The 25,411-nt window shown below is 40.5% G+C and overlaps 1 protein-coding gene across 1 annotated transcript; it reads right to left on the reverse strand.

The window, feature by feature from the left end:
- Positions 1–236: 236 nt before the first annotated feature.
- itgav (integrin, alpha V) lies at positions 237–25,385 on the reverse strand. Its single transcript, XM_053877091.1, has 32 exons — positions 24,987–25,385; positions 24,169–24,299; positions 20,813–20,904; positions 20,342–20,456; positions 20,193–20,254; positions 19,506–19,554; positions 17,066–17,188; positions 16,795–16,839; positions 16,593–16,636; positions 16,448–16,504; positions 14,350–14,402; positions 12,553–12,628; positions 12,196–12,325; positions 11,894–11,991; positions 11,651–11,744; positions 11,538–11,583; positions 10,740–10,847; positions 10,527–10,582; positions 10,298–10,449; positions 9,436–9,567; positions 9,287–9,354; positions 9,038–9,182; positions 8,536–8,628; positions 7,580–7,659; positions 6,731–6,811; positions 6,303–6,408; positions 4,203–4,361; positions 3,386–3,517; positions 3,007–3,123; positions 2,676–2,783; positions 1,785–1,904; positions 237–1,655 (listed from the first exon to the last, which is right to left on the reverse strand). The coding sequence occupies exons 1-32, from the start codon at positions 25,151–25,153 to the stop codon at positions 1,563–1,565; spliced, it is 3,132 nt and encodes a 1,043-aa protein (XP_053733066.1). The 5' UTR covers positions 25,154–25,385; the 3' UTR covers positions 237–1,562.
- Between the last annotated feature and the right edge of the window lie 26 nt (positions 25,386–25,411).

The following is a 25,411-nucleotide window of genomic DNA, read 5'->3' on the forward strand; positions in this document are numbered from 1 at the left end:
AAGTTGATCCAAAAACTGTACATGAGTTGTGGAAAATCCCAAAAGGATGATCTCAGAATAGAAACGACAGCCTCATGTATCAGTCAGTAAACCTGCCTGTGATAAAGACACAGCATTAACATGTTGCGCTCAGCAAGTGTTGCTGGCTCTTGGAAACATGTCTGAGGGGCCGCACAATGTCAACAGATTAAGCTGTGAATAACACCAGAGCAAACAAACGCTGTTAAGATGGAAGACATTTAATGCATAGACAAGAAGGCTCATGTAATTTAGTGGAGTCACTGCTGCATGCTTGTGTCCACCACCATCATTCTATGTGGATGCAGCCTGGTAATACAGCGAGGATCCGACTGTGGTCCAAATGTAAAATTACAACGAAAAACAAAAGAATCATAAAACAAGGAAGACACTTCTAGCATGTTCATTTTACTTTAGTTTCAAAACACCAGTGTGATACCAAATGATCGCCGATAATTACAGATATCTCAATTAATTTATGCACTAATTTCAGGATTAGGCAGCAAAATATATTATTATCAAGACAAAGAAATGGTAATTGTTAAATGCTAACTTTTATCAACAAGCTCAAGTCACTCTCTGTACCACCTCAATGTCAAAGACACAAAATAAAACACAAACACAAATCAAAAACAAAATTAAAAAAGGAAAAAATCTTACTGAAGAAGTCAATTTCCACTTGGTATTAAGGCATTGCTTTGAAAGAAGACATGTAAAATCACACTTTAAACTTCAGGACACTTTGCAAGAAATGGCAAACAACCCAAGATAAGCCTGACCTCTAACCCTTGTGTGCTGACCATTTCAAGCAGGGTGGTTCAAAACACCAATTAGTCAAAGGGGTTGAGGAAATCTGTGGTTTATTGTTATACTTAATCACGTGAGCAAATCCATGAAATCATGAAGTCAATACATTATAAATGATACGGTGTAACTCGGTGGCATGTGAATTCCAAAGCTATTAGTCAAGTTATTAAACGATTGGAAAGAAAACAATTGCTGGATGTACTCTGAGTAAAACAACCAGAACCCATTATTTGTCCTCAGCTCAGGACTGACGGACAAAATTCAAGATTAATTATACATACTAGTACCCGCAGTTGAAAGTTCACAAAAACAAAAAGAAGCAAAGTGATGATTAGAAAGTAAGGCCAGATTCCACAAAGTTATAAAAGCAGTTAACAGTCACACACATATTTTGAGATCATTGTGGTAAAGAAATATTTCATATTGTGCTTCCTTCTCTACACCTCCTTAAAATATACACTCTGCAATACACAAAATACTGTACACACAGCAGTTTATTAACCATACAGTGTATGTTCTCTCAATCCTCACCCAATGTATTATTGACATTTATATTTTGGCAGTAATTTAAAAAATACACAATTAAAAATGACCAAATAATCAACATTGCATGTGCTGCTGGTTTAATCAGTGGAAGCTGTTACACTGGTTTTGGCAAAAACACTCAAAGTAAGTACTTGTTTTTCAACATCTACTTTCCATCAACGTTCAGTCATCATCCACAGTGAAGAAGAAATTTAAGCATCAGTGTTCCCGTTCTCCTCTGGCTGCAGTTGCTCCTTCTCAGTAGAGTCTTCTTGAGGGGGGCGGACACGTTTGAAGAAACCCAGCTGAGGACACAAATGTTTGGGTGAGCTCCACACTGAGCATGATAACATGAGGCACATTCCTTCCACGTCCAAAAATATTGTGGGGGCAGATTCAGAAAAAGATGCATATTTCATTGGTTTGTTCATCACCTTGTACATGATGAGGATCAGCAGAGCCAGCAGCAACAGTCCTGCCAGGACAGCAAGGGCAACAACCCAGCCTGGTATAGGTGGAGGAATATCCGCCACCCACAGCACTGACACACTCACCTGAAACCATAAATAAATAAATGAAGCATGAATGCATTCATGTAATTGCTTATTTTCCATTCACAAAACAATTACCAAATGATCTGCTGAAAAGATTAGTGTTTAAACTTGCTTTATGTAAGTAAATCCTGTGTTATACAAGGAGACAATACAAGGAGAGCGTCAATGTTCCAAATGTGTTGAACGCACCATTTCAGGTCAGATAAACTATGATATATTTGTACTGCATCTTCACCAATCCAATTTTATTGGGCATCTGCTGCGCTCACGCAGTGACATTTAGAAGTGGAACCAGACCATTCTGGATGCCTTCACAGGTGACCAGAGTTGTGCATTAGTGCTTTTGTTCATCTCTCAGTGCTCAGTGAGAACAATGAACCAAGAGTGTCACCTAATTTATCATCCCTCTTGTTCTGACCAACATGACCTCTCTGCTGCCGGCTTTGTTGTTGTTGACCTGTCAGTGTTAGTGGATGTTTGCATGCTATATACTGTATGAGAGGGTTACCCCGTGGCAACATTTCCCTCAATACATGACCATGCAAGCGATCCTATGTGCATGTAACACCATCTGTTTATAGAGCATGATGTTGTCAAAAAGGTGACAAGATCATGTAAGAGCAAAAAGAATGAGAGGGATGGATGGGGAGACGGGGTGCAGCACCACATGCACATCACAACACAGCAAACATATTTTGAAGAATGCAACAGAAAAAAAGATGTAGATAATGTGTGGCTGGGACGGCACAGTCGTGCAGTTGTGTGTCTGACCGTTGTGCTGTTGGATGGCAGCTCAGACACCAGGTTCTTGTATGGCATCTCAATAACATTGACAGCTGCAGATGAGTGAATCACATACGAACGGTTTTGGTTCTCAGCCTAGAAAGAAAACAACACCAGACATGTTCATCAAACCAGACTCAATATCTCACAACCTAATCACTACAAAGAGCTATTCATGGTTTCACAAGAGGGTTATGTGTTTGAGCAGAATGAATTTCAACTCAAAAACAGGATATCTCGTTTTCAAACTTTCCATCCATGTTACCGCTCTTTGTCGTCTTATGCGTTTATGTAGATGCAGTACATAGGAGAAGGTTACCTTCAGGAAGCTGTTGACAACCAGCCTAGAGTAGATGAAGAGGATGGCATTCTTGTTCCTCTCCAGTCGGCCAACCTGACACTTGAACTGTAAACACTGCTGTTGGGTGTTGCAGTCCTACACAAACAAGGACGCGAAAACAACAAACAAAGCCTCAGCTTAACCTTATTTTTTCCAATCTTCATAGCTGGACATGATAAAATGCATCACCCTCCATGTCTGCAAATAACTTGTTAATTAGCAGTAGACTATTGGGCACCAGGTTTGCACTGTGGTCAAGAGTCCATTTTTAAATATAGTTACACAATATAGAAAATAGATACACAATCATCAACACTACTGACATAAAGTCAGTTTCTACAACAATGGACAGACTTACCAGGATTTGCAGATCGTCCTGTGAGTCTCGGGGCTCCAGGTCTCTCTTCCTTACATGGTTTGGATTCCGTCCCTCCGTTTGTACATTGCCGGATGACACATCAGTGGCGTTTTTTTCGGAAGCCAGATGGAGCTGAGGGGTTTGAGACAAAGTAGAGTCATATCTTTATAACTGTACTACAGTAGCTTTGTTTCCCATGGACAAACATGTCAAGGAGCTAATGAAAGCACACCAACATTTTACAGTCTTGTTCCCTTTATTTGCTTTGTCCAGATTTGTGCGGCAGTCAACTGATCAAGCTCTATTATTTGCTATAGCATTGAATGTGCCTTGATGAAGCACTTGAAATAAGAATAATAAGGACTCATCAGTTCACATAATGCATGTTTCCAGAATATTATCACAATGCTAGTAAAGAGTATCATAAACTAGCAAGGGTTGTCCCAGCCACGCCCACGCTGCTGTTATTAGCAGAGCCGTCTGTCCAACACGGCTGGATCTAGTTAGGAGGTGGGCGGGTTCAGTGCTGCAGTGGAGTCTAGCACTGTGTGTCAGAGGGCTTCACTCTTGTAGGCGGCCGTATGCCGAGATTTGAGGCCAGTACAACTTTATACAGGGATAACTTCATTTAATTTAGATTTGGACATTAGCTGCTCTTTAAATGAATCAAAGGAATCCTGCCTGATATCTAAAGTTCACTTGCACATATGTAAAGAGAATGATAACGAAAGTAGCAAGGGTGAAATTGGATTGTGGAGCTAGATTCTATTCTATTCTAAAGGAGTACAGGCTCAGGCTAGTTTATAGTAAATCTCACCGAAATGTTGAGTGGGTTGATTTCCACATCTGTACTGCAATTGACAGGACCCTCAGTCTCAAAGCTGGTTACATAGAGCAGGGAGTCGTTGCTCAACTTATAGGGCAGCTTCACCTCCAGCGCCGCCTTACTGAAGGTACTTGGGCCGCTGTTCAGCAGCTAAGGAAAAGAGACAGTTATGTTCATCACAGCATTTCTTATCAGTCAGAACACACCGCAGCCCAGAGGGCACTCACACACTAAGAGACTAGCGATTTCCCACAGACATTAATTCATGAGGTAATTAGGTAATTGTATTGAAAAATTACATTGCCCCAAATGACAAGTTTAATAAATTCGTCCGACCAAGAAACTAGAATTGTGAATGTGTACACCCGCTAATGGGCTGCTCTAATGGTTTACACTTTGGACTCAGCACAAAAAACACGTTTCTGTTGTTTGGCATCCTGTGCCTCAGTCAACACAGAAGAAACATCTGCCTGCCTTGCTTGTCAGAGGGAGGAGCGATAAGAAATACATTTGTCCCCTGTAGTCAGTTTAGATGTTGGCTTGACCAGCTGCAATTCCAGCTCACACCAGGGCCTTTAAGTTCTGAATAACAAGGAGGACGTCCACCGGTTCACAATGACTTCACAGAAGAGTTAAGCTGACTGCTGCAAACCAATAGGTGAAAAGGCCAAAGCCACTGCCAGAAGGTGCATACGCCAGCACAAGAGCTGGTGACATCTCTAGCAGACTTTACAGCAATCTTAGACTTGACACGGAAAGGATCCACCAGAACGTACGTACCATTCTGCAAGGTAAAGTGACTAGACTAGTCCAACTGCTGGAGGACTCTGGCCTACTGGTAACAGCCAAAGCTTGTCATGACTGCATTGAGAGAATCAAAAGAGCTAGAGGACCTTTTTCAATCCCCTATCAACAGACAGATGTTTTAGTCCTCCCAGGCACAGTGGGACTGCCACTACAGCCAACCTACATACCCTGGTACATTCCCAATATCCACTAACTTTATTGCTTTCTTCACTACTGGGATTTCTCGCCGAGTACTCCAGCCTTACCAAAAAATGTTCTTGCTAAGTGAAGCCCCATGAAGTCAACCACAGGCTCAAGCAGTGCTAAAACAGGAGAACCAGTCACATGGCTTTCTCATATTCATACATTTGAGGCAGCAACTGTTTCCAAGGGCTGCACAAAGAACAAAGTATTGAGCAAAGGCTAACAAGATTTGTAGACATTTAAGAAATGTTGGGCATAGGGTTTATTTACAAGAGTAAATAACTTTAATCTTTTGTGGAATAAGACTGTATTATAAAATGCAGAAGTAAAGGAATGAAGAATACTTTCCGGATGCGCTGTAAAATGTCCAAAAAAACTCAAAAGAATGAATGAAGCCTTGTTTACACAAAGAATAGTCAGAGAAGCAGATGTTTTGATGAATCTAAGCTCTAGCTGCAGACACTTGTCATCCTAGTCACTTATCCATAGGGCTGTTCAAGATATTACCTGGATGACAAAAAAGATGGCCGCTAACAAACTCAACTTCCACCAACTACCCTGACCAGGTGATAGTCTATACAATGAAAAGAGCCATTCTGTTCCCTTTCCTGCATAAGAAAAACAGCATGGACATGTACAGGTCAACTTTAAAAGTAAATATTGAAGTACTCAGGAAATGTTGAGTACTGACTGTCTTTATGCAAAACGAAATGAAACTTAACAGTTTAAAAACAAAACAAACTCCAAAAGAACACATCATACAAGCTCGCCTGACTGTGAACGGAGAACAGTGACAGAAGACAGAGAAGCATGTGCGAGACATGTTTGCTGCTAGCCAAATAAATCCTTGCAAGTTAATGGCTCCCATTTAATGGTCATCATAGAAGACTAATGTATCAATCAGTTTTGTTCCAAATTCCAAGCCTGCTTTGTTACACGGCTCAAACCCGTTTCAGAGCCGGAATTACATAGAGTAAAGGGAGTCTTAAAAAAACCCACTGAGGGAAGAGGAGGTAATCTAATCTAAGAATGAACTTGAATGGGCAGTCTTTTGGCTGTGAGAGGATTATATCAGTCAGGTTGTTTTTAAAAGCGGTTTACCTCAAACACATGCAGTATTTGGGGCCCAAGGTCTTCCTTTGAGACAGGAGGTACATTCGGCTTCCAGTTGGCGATTGGTAATAGAACCTGACCAGGAGATGAGGAACTGAGACAAAAAAGTCAAACATTAGATGATTTGCTTTTGCATTGCTTTTGCAAATGACTAAGCTTAGCAAACTAAATAGCCTCCGATCAAATGAAAAATGACGGAACATACACAATTATACGACACTGGGATGTAGAATTCCCTGGCCAACTGCTCCTTTTATCATAAACACGTATAGATGTGTACCTGTAGGTGTGTCAGCATGTGTGTTGATGTGTGGGTGTGCTAGTGTAGGTGGACTCTTCCTCTCTTTCACAGCATGATAACACATCACTCCAACCCAGTCGCCCAGAGCTTATACGTAAACAAGTGAGTACTTTACCCTCGGATCTGAACTCTGGAGAGAACTGCAAGCTTGGTGACACTTGACACCTTAGGGCTGGTATTGTTGAACTGGTTGGAGCTGAAAGAGAAATATGCTTCAGTATACACAAGTACAGAAAAAAAGAAATAAAGAAATCAAATCACTTAAACTGCTGCAAATACTGTCTAAAAAAACACATTACAACTTACAATTATCTGGGTCTTAATCAGCATTACTTTGTACTCATCAACGCTTTTATTTAAATGTAAATATAACAGCAATCCTTAAGATGTACAAAGCACAAGACAAGAGCATGATTGGCAAAGGGCCTGTACAAGTGAAACAGAAACAAAAACCTGCAATGAATAGAATCCACAGCAGCAACCACGCAGATGACTACATGTGTAGCCAAATGACAAAAATAAATAAGACAAAAAGACAAACTAAATAAGACAAAAATACCAAGGGCAGGAAAACATTCCAGAGAGGCAAGTCTGTCAAAGCTCAGACAGTCAAACACACAAATGAGGGTCATTTACAATGCAGTCCATGCAGAAGGCGTTCTAAACTACAAGGACCTGACAGATGTGCACAGGCAAGTACCCTATGAAGTAATAACGGTTTCAAACAAGCGTTGCACCACTCCTCAATCATTAATCACTCCTGACATAGTCTGGGACAGAAGGGGAACCACAGAATGCGGAGATCTATTCGTCATTTCAAGAGAATCAGCCATTACTTGGCCCAGTCCCGGAAGCCACTCCCACTCCACTCCTGATATCAGCAAAACTCCAACGTGGGATTCACCATAATCATCCCCCACATCAAACTCAGTCACCACAAGATTACAGTCAGAAGAAAACCCACCTGATCATCTGAAGGTCAAACTTGATTGACGTGTCCTCCTCAGACAGCTGGTGCACACTGAAGCTTAACTCCGCCACCACCTGCAAAAAGTGTTGGTGAGGAAGACCAACAGAGAAATTAACAATGGAGATGACCTTAGAAAACCTTTTGACTTTGAATGAAAAATGAAAGTAAAGATGGCAAACAAACTGCATGTGATTTACAGAGGTTAAGTCTGGCGCAATGTGCGCCATGCATCTTTGAGGAACCATAAAAACATGATAAAACAAGCATGAGGCTCTACTGGATGGTGAAGACTTTAGATTTAAATCAACAACCAGTTGGCTGCCGTCAGCCAGTACGCAGGAATCTGATCTGAATGAGGTGTGGGCGCCATGTGTGTATGAAGTTTTGGTGTCAATTGACAGCTGTTACCACCTGTTTGGGGGCAGACAGCTTGATGAAAGTGGTCCAACTTGATCATGTCACAAGTGGCACCTCAGTGTATGAGCATAATCTGTACGGCAACCTTTGTAACCAGGAGCAAGGAGAATCAGACCAGTCTGCTCTGGTCTGCATGTGCTCATTTACCTTTGAATAACTGTTTAGTACAGGGGTTACATTCCAGAACACCCAGAAAAAACACACCAATAGACGCTTAATGGCCTAACATGGCAGATGATGCTACCACTTCACCTCATTTGAGCAGTCTGTAAAAAGACTCAGGTTGGAAAAAGTGTAAACTGGCATGATTTGTCAAACACAAAAGCCTTACTGTTAATGAACCTTTTACTTCAAGATAATTACAAATCATCTTGATCTTCATTGAGATTGTGTTTTAACCAAAAGGACAAACAGCAAATGGGCAAGTCCAGCGGGAAGAAAGAAATTCCACAATATGAGCACTATATGTGGATCAGTCAAAAATAGGAATGCAATAGAAATGCATAACATTAGCATTTTGGGCTTCAACTGACCTTTGTCCCTCCTTTCATTGGATTGCCCAGGTCACAAACCACCATCTTGGTCTGGTTTTCTTTTTTGTACGCACACGACAACCTGGTAAGAGCCTGTGGACAGTCAATAGAATCCACCAGTGACAAAACTGATACAAAGTCATAGAATCTAATCAGCAGAATCTAGACGGTTACACCTTTCTCAGTGTACTCTGACATCTCCAAGATTCATCTGTGGGAACTATGTGATGGATTAACTCTCAGAAATATAGGTGTAAATAGTCATGCCAGATTTTTTCAGTGACAATAATCTGGATTACAAGATACAATAATAGGGCATGATGCCCCTGAGCCTTATGGTGGATGGGAAGGACATATGAAACATGTCAGGAGAAACACTGTTGATATCACTGTTGAAAATGCACTTCCATTAAGGAGGAGATGGCTGATGTCACCAGCTGCATAATGTACCAAAGTAGATACTCGTAGTTACTGATAAAATGGTAAATGTAAGGGGAGTTACCGGACCACGGACGACCTCGGTGAAGTCAGCTTGATGTGGGGGGTAGACGTGAAGCTCAGCCTCATAGGCTCCCTCACCCAGATTCTCAGCAGTAATCTTCAGGGTTAGAGAATTATCATCTCCAATGTAAATCTGCTGGAGATTGCTATGATTGACAAAACAAAATGGAAAGAAAAACCCATTACACTGCAGCAACAATATTTGAGGTTGTCATATCAGCAACATCACAAACAATGAGTTGGTTCTTACCTCTCCACAGACAACTTTAAATCAGGTTTGCATATGTTGTCCTCCCCACAGTCCAACAGGATGTGGCACTAATATTACAGAAGGACCATTTTTAATCTCCAATATTGGCAAATGAGATCATAGAGAAGAGAGATGTGCCGCTATATTACCTGCTTAGTGATGTTGGATGGGGCTGACATATCCAGGATGGGCAGCAGCCCGGTTTGATCCGCAGCATGCTGGGAGTCTAAACTGTACTCCATCACCACAGAGATAGGTGTAATCTTGTCTCGAAATTCATCCTGAGACATCATGAAAAAAGAGGAGAACTTCTGTACTTGGCATTCAGGCTGGCCTCTGTTAAGGTCCCATAAAGTCTAGATTTTGTCTAGGCTTTGAGAAGTGCAGCAGGTCTTGGTCAAGCATGAACTTGGGTTGGGGGGTCTCAGCTGTGCAGGCACCAGCATTGGAGGTATCAAGCACATTTATGTAGTGTTTGGTTTGTTTGTCATATCAGGTTTGTTGCATATCTGTCCTTCAACTGAATTTATATTAGACTTTACTGTGACCGGACAGAGGCCCTGAGGTGACTACATAAGCAGTAAAACAGTAACTATACAAAGTAGCTATTGAAAGGAGTTATTGTCTTCACTGACCGCAACAAATCTGTTCATCTCACGTGTTTCATTAATTAAATAAAAAATTTCAAATGGAAAGTTCAGAGAACACATAGCCAGGATTTGTACCCCAAAATGCAATCGCAAGCCCCTTGAAAATATGTGAACCTCTGCTAGAAGATTGGAGTGTCAGTGCAGTGGTCTCATAAATCTGCTGTACAGCAGAGATTATATTCAGACTCAATGAACCTTATTCACACACAGAACCACCTATTGTGTTTAGATTACTTGAGGTCAGTAGCTTTGTGCGATTCATGTTGTGTGATTCAAATGCCAAAAAAAGAAAAGGAAGGATGCATGTCAAAATCAGTATTTTAAAAATACTGCAACTTGACATTTGCTGTATCAAACCTACCTTCAGAAACACCTGTTGCTCCTCACATGCAGGGGTTTTGCCGTTTGACACCGTCATGTTCTTTGCATATTGAAACGCTTTATTGTAGAGGAAGAGAACACGTTTGGTCTCCTTTTGCTTGAGACGGTCCAACATGAGATGTACACGGAAGTCTGAGAAGACGTTCACACATCATTTATCGCAAACGGAAACTTTGCTGAAGAAGACAGTGAATCCATGCATAACTTACTTAGAAGACTTGGAGCTTGAGTTCCACTGGCCTTTATACAGTACTTTATTCTGAAGCTGCAAAACAAAAAAAGTATTATATTCACTTTTGAGAACACATTTTATTTTACTACTTGAGGTCTTTTCTTCAGAAAGCTCCCTTGGTAACTCTGGTGACTGAGGTGATATATTTTTTTTTACACCTTTAGGGTGCAAGCATAATCTTTAAACTTACCACGACACAGGTGTGTTTGACCCAGAAAGGGAGCATTTCTTTTCCTCTGGGTTGATGATCTGAGGAGTGATGTCTAATGTGGCGTTCACGCCAATTACAGGGCGAGCTCTGAGAAGGAACCACAAACAAACAGCTCTCAGGAACAGAGAAGCACAAGTCAGTGATAAGACAGGTGTCATAGAAATAACGGCTTTCTATTCTAAAAGCACTTTCAGTTTAAATAATGAAGAGTCGCTTGAAATCGCACAGCAACTCTAGTGAAAGTAAACCACAAGATTATTACGTTCAGATCAACCTTATCAGAACATCAGAGGGCACTGCAACCAATTTCCCTCAGATTGTGCAATAACCGTCTCTCTGGTGCAATAACCTATTTTAATCGAGTTTCATTTGATTTTTTTATTTTTATTTTATTATTATTATTTATTCTCTGTGTGATGATCTTTCTGACTGCATGCCCTTTCTTGACTCTATTGCTGCTGGAAATGTAAATTTCCTGGAGGGAGTCATCCCAAAGGGATCAATAAAGTCTAGTCTAAGTCTAAGATTTCTTTAAAAATGCACATGAGCAACAGAAGCGTTGCTGATACACGAATAAAACCACTCCATGTCAATGGTGAGATAGATTCTGCAAACGTCTATAAAGTCAGTAGGTGAAAAGTCAATTAAAGCAGGAAGGCTTTGATATCTGAGGAGGTCTTGCTTGTTAAACCCCTCAGTCTTTGTGGGCAGAGTCAGAGATGCACATGCTGCCACAGCGGGAGAGGCAGGATGTGTACACATGGAACTCCTAAGTACCTGTATAGAACTGCTTTGTCTGCTCCAAAGGCTCCGACTATTAAATCTGTTAGAAAGAAGGGGGTAAAATGTTAGGCCGCACTCACTTTAATTTGTGTGCTTTACGTACACACCTGGATATCCATTCTGATCAATGTCAGTATTTCCAGTCATAGAATATCCAAAGCTTGCAGGCATGTAGGTGGATGCCCACTTTCCCTGAAGAACCTAGTAGTTCAGTCAAAACAGAAAGACAAATTTACAAAGTAAAGCTTGAAAACAAGGATAAAATCGTGCTTGAATAAAAGAACTTGCCAAGAGACAGTTCTTCATTGCATTAAATTTTGGAATGAAATGCTATTTTGTGTGCCACGTACCTGTGACGGTGAACGATCAGGCCCATTTGGCCCGCCATTATGGATGTAGACTAAGCCAAGGTGGTCAGGACCTCCGTAAGGTGCAGAAATAGCTACATCTGAAACAGATTAATTGAATATTATCTATCTATCTATCCATCCATCCATCCATCCATCCATCCATCCATCCATCCATCCATCTATATGCATGTATATACACACATATATATATATATAGATAGAGAGAGAGAGAAAGAGACAGCGAGAGAGAGAGAGAGCGAGAGAGAGAGAGAGAGAGAGAGAGAGGTTTGTCCCTGTGTTACCATTGTAGCCGTCCAAGTCCAGATCCCCAAGTGCAGCAATGGCCGAGCCATATCTAGCATACACCTCAGACCCTTTGAGGGTCTGCGCAAGGTGAAAGGAAAATCCACCTTTTCCAAGATACACAGACACCTAAAAAGGGAATTATAAATGCAAAGACAATAAAACGCTTATGAAGTTTATAGCAACCTTTCAGAAGAAGTGCAGAGTTTTCCAATGGATATGTATTTCATGTTTTACTCATTTGCTTACATCAAACTCATATCAGCTATAGTGATCTAGTCGACTATAGATGCACATTCTGTTTCTATTTTGTGATTATATGGTACATAGACGTCCAAAATGGTTACATTCCATACCTCTCCCACCTCCCTCAGTTTGCCATCGGAACCTCTGTCCATGAATAATGGGGCACCGACCAACAAGTCTATGAGCCTGTAAAATGAAAGGGCAAGCTTTGTTTGACTGTGTGCGAGTGAATGATTCTCACTTAAAACTGGTTGCCAAGTTTTGAGCAAATCAGTGGTCACCACAAGTTTTAGTCAATCAAGTCTGAGTCTGTTTCACTTTTATAAGCATGTTACCAGTAACTGTGCAGCATTGCCACATCAAATACAATAAATTATCATCTCAGAGATCATACAATAAGAGAACCTGGTGATGCCCCGCTAAGCAAGAAAGTTGGGGCAACGAGACGAAAAGCATCTTGGGCTCAAGTCTGTTTCTTCAAAATGAGAATCAAGGAAGAATACACCACAGCAACAATGCAGAAATGACAAAATGAAGACATGGGCGTTACAAGGGACGATGCATAAGACTGGTCCAGTGGCTGGGCACTACTGATGGGAGTACAGAACACAGAGAAAAAGAGGAAGAAGATGATAGGATTGTTTGTAGCCAACAGCCTTTGCATGGTCCATCAGCAACTTAGGGGCTCTGAACACTGGGGCATGAAAACAAGGGTGAAACTAAACCTTAGAAAAGGCATGGTCAAGCTCGTTTGGTGTGGGTGATCAAATAAAAGTGCTGACAGTCCCTTCCAGAAAGTCCCCTGCAGCAGAGAAGAGCAGCCGTCCTCACACACAGTTTGCTCTGTTAACGTGTTGCATAATGCTCGGTTTTAGTGGATCCGGGGGGACAACTTCCTTCACAACACTGCTAATGAGCCTTTGAGAGACTTTGGGCCTCAAAAAAACCTTTGCACTCATCCTCATCAGATCATCAACTCATTGGCCGTGTTAGAGAATATAACACATTTATGCTTTTAACACATCTGAAAAGGGAACCAAGGATCTTTTCCACCAAGTGGTTTTACCAGTATAGTTGCACCATAACCAGAGACAGGTGGGGTGCTGTACGTAGCATTGGGGTAGAAAACTGAAATGGACAATCTTTAATTTAGAAAATATAAAGTGGAATGAGTTTACATAAAAAGCGTTAGGATTCACTCTGCTTCGACAGCGGCCACAGTTTTACAATCAATCCAGGCTATTTAGCCCAAATATATGTTTGCCACTCTCAGCAACATACATAAATATGTAATAATTTTCAAAAGTTTCCATGATTCTTGGAACTCATTTTTGGCAACATTACATACTCTCTGTACCTCTATGTATCTTGACAGCAAAGTGATCTTGTGGGGACTACGATACTTAAATACTATAAGGTAGCACTGTAAGGGATCATGGTCACTTTCTTATGCTAACTATAGCAATGCCATTCCCACTGAACAAGGCTGGCAAAATCAGGGCTAATGCTTTCTATGGTTTGAGTTATGGCACAAAGGTTTTCCGCATAAAGATGAGGATATGTCTGTCCGTCTGCCTGGCTGAGCTAGCGCATCTGTGAGGACTCACCCTGTCACCATACCTGCACATACATGTCATTCAAAATACAACAAAAACAACAAAAAACAAGTTGACTTTTCAAAGACAAACAAAAATAAATGAATATTGACCAGCATAAAACTTAAAAAGAATGTTAAGAGCTTATTGCTTTTTCAACATGTATCAACTTGTGTAACTCCAAGAACAAAGTCCTGCGGCTGTACCTCATGTTCATAAACCTAAATCTAAGTACCTGAGAAGCATTGGCGTCTGATTAGCAATCCTTCCAACAGTGAAAAGAAACGTCTCGCAATCCAAGACTCGACTCACCCATCTCTGTTTACATCAGTAGCAGCTACCGAATGTCCGAAGTAGGCAGCCATCTGCAAGACAGGCAATTTTTTTGCTCAGTGGTCCCAAGACATCAGTGTTCACTTTGTGTTATTAATAGCCATCAGAAGCAGGTAATACAAATACATAAATAAATTAAAAAACAAAAAAAGCATTCTACAGGTCCTTTAAACAACAGGTTGAGCAGGCTAAAAAGAGGGAAGTGGAAAACAACACAGCATAAAACAAAACAAATTGCAGAGGACAGCATCACAGTGTGTGGTGGTATCAAAAGCCATTCTGTTTAAGAAGGTCAAGAGTTTCCATTTTTAATGGCAGATGTCATCAAGTGTGAAAAACAGGGAAAACCTGTTCCAGAAACTCCGACCAGAAAAAAGCTAGCAGTAGCTGCATTGCTTTTGGTCAAAAGCAGTGACTTGGCACTGAGTTGAAAGTGTCAAATTATGGACAAGATGCCTTTGCTTGATTCAAGGCCGATACTGAAAATAGCAATGATAAAAAAGTGATCAGCTTCTTGTCAAAGATCCCTGACGTTGCACTAACTTCATAGAGCAAATGTGACGAACATAATGCATTTAGTCTGCCAATATTTAAGAGTAGGAAGTTGTGTGCCAGCCACATCTCTCGGGCCAACAGTGTCATGTGCACACCACTACAGATTGGAGAAAGGCATATGCAGTGTGAAATGATCGAATATTGTCTACAAAGTTCTGTTGAACTACAAAGCTACATAAGTCTGAAACCATTTCTGAATGAAACAAATTCAGAGCAGAGTGTTACACAGAGCTGAAACAAGCCTTTGTGACATCTCTGCAGGTAGATCCTGTCAGTGTTAGAACGCGTGTATAAAAGGTCTTCAGCTTCGGAGAATTGAAGAAACTGTTGTTGCAAGACAGTTGGATGTTCTAATGGTGCCAGTGAGCATGTAAGCCCGTTCTTCTGACGAAAATATGAAAAGTGTCATAAGAGATAAGTGAAACAAGTTTAAAGAATGAGCCCTGAAAGTTTACCTCAAACTGGCACGCAACCACTACTATCTAAAAGAGTGGAGAGAAGCTATCAAGGTGAGGAGGCGTCAATATTGACTGGTAGAACACAAGTCCCACTGTTTACTGCTTATCATTCTTAAAAGTGAACCAAGTATGGTAGTTGGTGGTTCAAGAGTTATGTACAGCATTGTGTACAGTGAGAATGAACCATGTTCATCCATTTCTGAGTGATTTAATCCTGAAAATATATGAATAAAACGTTACCCCAACATGATCTTGACATCAAGCTTTGTGAGGTTTTTGATAGTGTAAGTTTGTTTGTTTTTGTGGAACATAACTGAAACGGTTATGGACCGATTTCGATGAAATCTTCAAAAGTCAAAACATGGAATAAGGAACAAGGATTTAGATTCTGGGACTGATATGTAGGTTAGCTAGGAATTAACACTGTCGACCAGATTTCCCTATTCATTTGTAATAGTTCACATAAAGGGCTCTGGTAACTATGTGTGAGCAAACTGGAAATCCTGGAGTACACAATAGCCAATTGAATCACTGAAATAAACCCACTCTCATGTGTCTAGGGTGAAAACAGTACCAGCGTTTTGAAGGATTTCCTTACTCATTCATCTCTACTGTCAGCACACATTGCAATTGCAACTGCATTGTGACAGAGCTTGTTAACTGCCACCAGCTGTCTGATTGAGCACATTGCGAGGAGGAATATATTTAACACCAATTATATAGATAAAATAAAAGAAGGAGCAAAGGTAGAACCTCCCTAGGGTTCCCCCTCACCATTTTCACGATGTGTTTTTGTAAACAATTTGGAGATGAAACACCTCTGCCCGATTGTACTCACTGGCGAAGTCACACAATATTGTGTGTGAAGGTAAAGTGAAGTAAGCCTCGAGCTCAACCAGGATATGAATGTCATAGAATTGCAAATGTTTATAAAATATTTGTACATATAAGAAAGCCATGTATATATATGGAAGATGATTAGCTCTACACACAATTCAATAAGGTTATGCCCCTTCCCACTAGGCATATAAGCATTTAGCAAGAACATATTCTATTCTACTCACCTGAGTTCCTGTGAAGTTGACCATCGACTCCATGTTGAGCCCATTGAAGATATTCACCTAGAAGTGAGTTTAAAGAGAAAATGGTGAAGAAAAAGAAAGAGGAAATAAAGGACAGACCACATTCTTGCTCTTTTCTGATACTTACATAACCAAGAGCTTTCTCTCCACGGGGGACTCCAGTCACATAGTCTGAGGGGAAACCAAAAGAAGAACATCTATGACACGATACTAACCACAAGGTCAGCGCAGTGAGCTTAAAGTTAAAGCTTCAGTATAAAGCAACAATGATACTGACTCAAATGAAACTGACAGAAGCAAAAACAGTTATGCGACAGAAGGATCCTCACCTTCCTTTCCATCATCATTGAAGTCACCCACTGTCACAGAATAACCTGTAAATTTTGAAACAAACAAATGTTGTCCAGAGGACAAAGTTCAGTCGGATAATCTAATGTTTTTCTACCAAATAATATATGTAAAGAGCATTATTTTTTATGGCTACAATTTATGCCCTGTGAAATGTCAATAGCAAAGAATTGTTAAAAGTTACAGAAGTATTCATTTTATTTCTTATTTCTGTATCCACAGATAAATAAATAAACGAACAAGAAAGTATACCGAGGTAACTGTCGTCATACTGGGCAGTGGCAGACTTTGTCGCCAAGGTATTTCCATATGGAGTGATGTAGCCATTTGTGGATCGGGCAAATATCTCGGTGACATCATCAGAAATCAGCTGGCCTAAAAAAAAAAAAAAAAAAACATTTTTAAAAAAGAAAGAGAACAAAAAAAGTTGTCAAGTGAAAACCTTGGAGTGGATCAGGACATATGTGGAAAAACTTATCAAGACCTCCTCAAAGATGCCTTTAACATTACATAAGACTGAAAGTGGCTTGTTGTCTACTGCACTCTCAGTTTGAGGTAAGTGAGGTAGTGAACACGTGCTGGAGGAAAATATTCTAAACTGATATAATATAAGCTTTGCAGTTGCATTAAACAATGGAGTTGAGAGAAAGATGCATCCAGCACTTGTTTGATGGGTGAACATTCCTGGTTTCCATGCAAAACATCAGATGATGCCCATCTCGGACGACAAAACATGTAAACCCTTTATGATCATCACACATTTAGACAGGTTGCTTTCAAAAGGATGCAATAATATACTTCACTCTGACCACATGTTCATCAGAGCTCAATACAAAGTAAGGTGAAGGAATTAGATAATGATTAACAATGTTCACTGGCAGGTGAGGTCTAAATCCATGCAATAAAGTTGTCGCCAAGTAAATTCAACAGACACTAGTTAAACATGAACGAACATGGTGGTGGGGGCTGGAGCCTATCCCCGTGTTCGGGGGACACTTTCATCATAAACGGCTTTGCAAGAAAGGGCATTGTCATATTGGGCAACAAGCTGATCCAACCAAATGTACAGCTTGAACATCCCCGTTGCATTTTTATTATTGCAAAAATATCCATGACTATCCATGAAAAACAACAGTACAGCGTTGTGTGTTTAGCCAGTTTGTTTACTGTGTGGTTTACAGTGATGTATGTTTTGATTTTGTGAATTGATGTGAATTGAAATAATAGAATACATTTTTTATACTTATTATTATAACAAACTAGCTTTACATACTAATAAGGGGGATAGTGGATTTTACATTGGTTTACACCAGGAGGCACCATGACAATATGAGTAAGCGTCTCACTGTAATCATAGGTACACACCCTAACCCCAGACAGCATTGCAAATAATGGTTACACCATGCCATTTTCACTGACAATAATCTGCTTCACTCAAAAACAAGCAATTGCGCACAAACCAGCAACTCAGGAGACAAACACCAAATCAGAAAACAATACAACATTAAATATTGCGATGGCATTTCGTGTTGCTAACAAAAACATGACATTGTGTGTTTATTTAGCCATGTTCTTTTGCAACATGGTGAAGAATCAGACGTAAGAAAAACGAACTACTCTACAGCAGAACATTGACACTTACAAAACCCCCGGTGGTTTGATGACTCCAGATGTGAATGACAGATAGTTACTCTGCATACACTCAGAACGCATCTGGAGTAAGAAAATACAACAGAGGTTGTTGCAGCTCTGGACGGACCTTGATTTCACCCACTTTATATGGCTGTCATGACACCCTTGTCCCTGAATGCAGAATATTAACTCCCTCCATATGTGCAGGAAACAGTATCACACAGTCTTCAGTCCTTATCAGTGTGAAGCTCGACTCTCAGCACTAACACTGCAGGCAAAGGCAAAAACTGCACATGAAATGTCTCAAACTCCAAGTCACCTTATTGTATATTAACTAGTGGTGGGACTTTAACGCATTAAAATATTTTAATTGCATTTAATCGTTTTAATTTAATTTAATTCTTTGAATTGAAATTCTTATACAAATATTTCCAAGACATTAAAAGAGCTTCAGTTTAAATAAGGTGACATAAAAACTTAAATATAGCCACCATTGTGATTTACAGTGCCATTGTCAAACTGATGCGACAATATTTTGTTGTTTAAATCTATGTATGGGTCCATCATTAATCACATAACATCACATCACATCACTAATAAACCAAATTCATTCAAATTGAAAAATGTGGCTTCTTGTGCCAAATATTCTAATACCATTAAACTGCGAATAATTGAGAATAATTCATCACAAATTCTCTAATTAATTAGACCCCTAATATTAACTAAAGCAATCAGTCAATAAGTCTAAAAAAATGCATTTTTTCCCCCCACAATTAGCACACTGGCAAACTTCAACGCTGTAGCTAGCTGACCCGATTCAATCAACTCAATTTTTATGGTGTTTGCTATTATTGTTTATGATTATTTGTTGTACAAGAAATGATGAATCCCAGCAGCTCTACCTTCAAGAACTCTCTCCTAAGATTCCACCCATGAGTTGAAATAAATTGTCAGTGTTGGTGTTGTTATTCACTGGCCATATTAGCCAGTCCTACTTGGCTCCATAAACTCGATGTGTTTGACCATTAGAAGACAGATTTGAGTATGGACAGAGACTCACCCTGCCAGTAGAAGCTGCCGGGTCCTCCAACCACCACTCTGTTGTTCTTCTACACCACACAAAAAAAAGAGGGATGTGGATTTGTCTGCTTTGTTGTCAACAAAAACAATGCACACACATTACAACTACTGTAGAACGCCATGGCAGAGATATAAAGAAAGTTCACCTCTCACTCTCTGCATGACACATGTAGTTCTTATTGATGTTATATTTTTACACTAAACAATGGAGATAAATATTTCATTTCATTTTCTCACATTTAGCCACACTAAAGAAAACATAAAAACCTGTCAGAGGTAAGTAGAAGTGGTAGAGACAGTAGCTCCCAATGAACAGTCATCACAGGACTGCTGTACAGTAAATATTTTTATTTGAAATGGGATTTGGGAAGATGAGGGTTGGGGTAATGGGGTTTACAATTAACATAGCAGATGACAAAATAATGTATTTGTAATTTCAAAGATTCTGCTTTGAGCATCAACATGATGGTATTGAAGGTCCATTTATTCCTCATAGACCCAGCAATCTATGGTTGGACAGGCTGAAGACACAGCAAACCCAGCACTGTCTATAGGCCTTGATATCATGGAGCCAAAACACAGTATTAAATCATGAATTCTGCCTAGTACAGGACATCAATAAATATAATCCTCGAAGACCTAAAATATTATAGTTCCTCTCACCTACCTTAAGAAAACTGGCACTGAACCCTGCTTGGCAGAATCCCTGACCCTCAGGAGAGTTGGCGTCTGGGTGGAAAAAAGATGGCCCACGTTAACCATCTCCAAAACCCTTCAGTTGAACACAATGACTTGAAGATAAAAGTGTGAACAGACTTGATCTGCACGGAGAATACTCCACAATCTCTGACCCCTTCTTCAAAAAACAAGTTCCCACAGGCTCTCGCTCAGAGATACCAAAGGTTGACCACTGGTAGAGCGGAGCGCAGGCCTGCATGAGAAACATAAAGAACTCGAGTTAATCTTCAGAAAGTCACAGCTCAAGAATCAACATCTTCAATTACACCATTAGGAGATTCAGCATTGATAGCAAGTTTCCCTATTATTGCTCAGAAGGTCAGGGCTTCAAGTATGACTACACTGCATCTGAAATTGACAGCATTATTGTTTTGTTTTTTTTAAAGAAGGTGGAGAACTACAGCAAAGTGGACTTCTGGATTGCTTTAGCTGACTGCAAAATTGTGGTGCCACAGACATGTGAACAGTATTCATTCAACTAAACTTTCCTTCACTGCATCATGTTTGCAAAAATGCTAATGAATATGAAAATAGTTTCCTTTGACATACCAGGATGTGTTCTCCATCTGATCGCACTGATGCACCAAACCACTGTTTGGATTTAAACTCCATCTGATCCCCATTAGCATTCTTGCGGTCTCCTTCAAAAAAAAAAAAAAAAGAGCACAATATATCGTAGTAAAGATGAGGTCCACCAAATGGAACAACAGGGAGAACTAGGATTTTCCCACTTTCTTCAGTGCACACCAGGCAGCTCTCAATGTCATCAAAGAAACTTCACATCCACAACAAACCCAGGCTGCCTACTTAAACGTAATTTCTGGTACCAACACTGGTTCACACGACGCTGTACTTGTACTTGAACAGCTCGACAGACAGATCTGCCATCAACAACACCAGACACACGAGCGAGATGAACACCTATGAGCTGGTGATTTTTGGATTAGAGGGCTGACAAACCAGCTAAGAGAAAGTTCACTGTTTCCGTGTAGCAGCAACATTCCCACATTTGTGAATTTGTGAAAATTTGTGAATTTGTGAAAAACAAGAATTTTTGTTATAAAAGATATCAGTCACCCAAAGCAAAAGAGGAATAAAAGCCGAGCACTGAGGCCGATCACCTCTAATGCCATCGATGCTACTCAGCAACATAAGCATTATATTTAAAATGCCCAGTTAAAACCTGGACAATTTGGGGTAACAGTAGTTGATAGCTGAATGTTGTAAGAGTATTCCATAAAACCTGTTTGATGTCGTCATCTGCCACATGGACTGAGCCTTCAAATGCGCATAAAATAATATTTTCTTCTCCAAAAAACTGGAATCTGTGATCTGTCTGCTTATCTACACAGCAATGACCCTCTTGATACCAAACAGTCACAACTCAACAGAAACAGTCTTTCTTGTCGTGACTGAAGAGCTTCAGACTACAGAGGAAAATCTACCAAGTGTTTTCATCCTTTCCACATCCTGCCATGAAAAAAACATTTCTTACATCACTCTATTACTTAGCTAACAAAGGGTGAGTAACTTGTTTTGATTCCAGTTACTCATGTTTGAACCTTCACAACGTTTAAGGTACAACTGTGGGACACAGAAGAAAAGCATCAGCCAGATGTAACCTAATGAAATGATTTCCCCAAGTTAGTTTCAAACACATGGCTATTCATACGGTGATTGTTTTCTCTCTCTTCTCTAGTACAATCTGGTAATCTCCCCAGCCTACCAGAAGAGACTCCACACCCAAAGGCAACACGCAACTACAGGCATTAAAGTCTGGCTATGAATGAATCATCTGCCGACACACACAACACACAGGCACATGCACGCACACACACACACACAAAAGCAGTCATGTAGGTCAAAATAGCCGAGGTCGACAAAGAATTTTATTGTAGTTACAAACGCTTAAGCACACGCACACACTAAACTGGGTCAGTCACTCACACTAACTGGAATAGATCAAATGTGTTATCAGACATAGGTGAGGGTGAATAAGGGGGAGAATCGAATGTCATGCTCAACAGATAATTTCCTGTTTTCACTGGACACATGTTGTAACCCAGAAGAGGAGTGTCTTGAATTGTTAAGTCGAAAGGACCTATACTTGTGATTCTCAAGTCATCCAAGTTATTTTCTATTCTTAAAGGGGGCTTAAGCACAAAGTTTCCTCACCAACTTGCCCACATCAACACATGATTTAAGTTCATTAGTCAGTGTTCCACAACTACACAAAACTAATTTGTGTCGTGTGAGAGTACAATACGGAGCGTTTGACATCAAAAGCAGTGACTCATTCATTATCAGTATTATATGCTGTATATATACACACACTAACACTAGTCTCATCCCTCAGCTATTATATGCAAGTTCATCGTTATTGGCTAACAATAACAACCACAGCTTGGCTTGTTGTGCGTTGTTTCCTCACTCATTGCTACTGGCGATTGACTGAGGACACCAGGGCAGAGACAAGCCCACACCCGTCCCACTTCACCGAACATTCCACACTGTGTCTTGACATGAGCAATAAGAAATAAATTCACAATATTCAAGTATCAAACCTTTATATATCAACTGTACTTGTAAACTAACTGTAAAACTTAGCTCCACAAACAGAACAGTCAGCTTCTTATGAGAAGCATCCAGTCTGTCGGTCATTGTCATCACCATATGACGTCAAGCGTGAAGACTATCAAGACAACGCACAACACACACGGCACTCATGTACTACTGTATGTCACAGGCATGCACATACACACATTAAAAGCACAGACTACACATGATCATACTAACTATTTTGATTGGTGCACCAATAAGTTTCATCTGTACCTGTTCTCATGAAACTTGGATTGTATTTGGGGTAAGGACAAATTTAAACGCTAATACCAAGAATCCTCTTTGTGTAACTGTAGTTTGTGGAACTGCCATCCCTAGTTCATTCTTCAAATGATTTCAAATGCTTTAATTTTTTCTAACAGTGTTAAAGCTTCAGCGACTGGTGTTATAAAGAGCATGTGTGACAGACTGCATGTACCTCGGCAATGACAGAGGCTTCATTAAACACAACCCCTGCAGACACAGCACTGCCAGTTTACTTTCTACTCAACACATTTCTGTCATCAGTTTCAGCATTAGAATCTCCTGTTTTACTTTGTGAGACTCATTTGCACTTCTTTTATCCCCACACTTGTTGGGTGAACAACAGGGAAGTATACAGTGCCCACAGAAGAGTGCGGAAGTGCGCTGCCACACAGACAGTGACAAGGATCCACTCTGGGAGCAGGTTTAGAGAAGTCACGGATTCTGTGACTGAAAACGCCGACTTTGTGAGGATGAAAGGCCAATCCAACACAGAGCTGCAGAGGATATTGCCTACTATGTTTCCATGTGGCCAGGGTCCTGAGTACACAGGTACAGAATTGCCAGGTGTTCATCAACCGTTCATCTTCACATTTAATGCTCAATCTTAACCTCACAGTCACAAACAGTGGGTCCCCACAATGAGTGTGCTTCTCATGCCTGTATATGCACAATTTTTGGGTATATGCCATACGTACATAAAGAATCCTAGCATGTTTGAGTGACTTGTTGGTTCAAGAAAATACGAAAAATGTAAGGAGTAATTACAATACTGTCTTTTGTACTCTTGACTCTTCCTGAAAAACAGCTCATTTCCATGGATTGGTGGAACTACTGAGCCAGCTTTAGTGCTTCCCCCTTCCAGACTCCTTGACCGCCTTTTTAAGACATCATTCAAGACAGAGATGCCTCACACTTCTGCGGAGGCCATGTACTCAGGTTCCAAAATCCCATGAAGTGAGACAATTGAAATATGGAGCATGTCACCAGTCAAGGAGAATAAATCTGACTCAAATGAATGGACTTGGTTAAAACTTGCTTACCTGAAATGTCAAACTGCAGCTGTCGACATGATGTTGAACTTTTCCAAGGACAACTGTACACAGCTCCTCTTTCCACAACTTCACTGACATCTGAAGTGTTGGCCCTGGGAGCACCAATCAAAATCTCGGCCCTGAGAAACAAGGGTTAGGATCAAATGTAGTTAAGCAAAGGAAGGTACATTCATTTGCTTCATGCAGGACCAGATGATCAGACAAACTTTGGATGGACTGTGAACAGTATGATTTCCAGTTATAATGCGCTTCCACAGACACAGATAGATATAGAGTTTTACGGGATTAACTGTGTATTAGTATCAAAACAAACCAGGGCGACACTTTCTGCACATCCACATTAACAGGCCTTTTTGTAAAATGACTGAATGAAATGGTTATTCGTTATTCTTCATGATTTTTAGACCGCGATGCGACTGACAAATTAGACATGTAACGTCACGATTTTGTGCGCAATAATAGTCATGTGAAAGCAGTCCATAACAGTGCCCATTTTTGAGTCTATAAGAGAAAAAAAAACGAAGGAACGTAATGAAGACAAACAATGAAGCATGAAGCGCATGGCTTTAATGATGGCACGTTCACAAAATAAATAAGTTTTACACAGTATTGTGACGGCTACCGTTTATCGAGCTCAGTTTGGAAATCGTCAGTCACTTCTGATGTGACTTCGATGAGACAACTTTAGAAACAGTCACTTAAGGACTCGGCTGTCATCTAAACAACATGTATACATCTGTATGTTTTGAGTGCGTGTACAGTGTGTGACGAACCATGAAGAGAGACGAGAAAGAGTAGGCGCTTACCCTTTGTTAGTGGCAGTCTTGAAGAAATCTACAGAGAAACCAAAGTAGCTCCCCTCGGTCCCAGAATAAACTAAAGGTTTGTCAACATCCAGGTTGAATGAGTTTACCAATTGGAGAGGCAAACTTATCAGACAACAAACGGTGAGTTCAGCCCATCCTACTGCCATGGTCGACCCCACTACAAGGCTATCGGTGGGAGATTAGCAGAAACGTCAAGCTAACTTCCTGTTCACCAACGCGTCGTACGTCCAAATTCTTGGTCCGAATGTTGCTCAAGATCCCCGCGATTAGCTGTCGTGTAAAGGGACTTCACTTCCAGCGACTCCTCCATCTGCCTCCTCCGACAAATAATGGGAAGTAAACGGGACAGTGTCGTCGCTGTCGGATTGCTGCCCAGTTCCTATTGCGCTTGCGCTGAAGCAGTT

This window comes from Synchiropus splendidus, chromosome 10 (genome assembly GCF_027744825.2).
Source record: "Synchiropus splendidus isolate RoL2022-P1 chromosome 10, RoL_Sspl_1.0, whole genome shotgun sequence".
Classification (NCBI taxonomy): Eukaryota; Metazoa; Chordata; class Actinopteri; order Syngnathiformes; family Callionymidae; genus Synchiropus; species Synchiropus splendidus.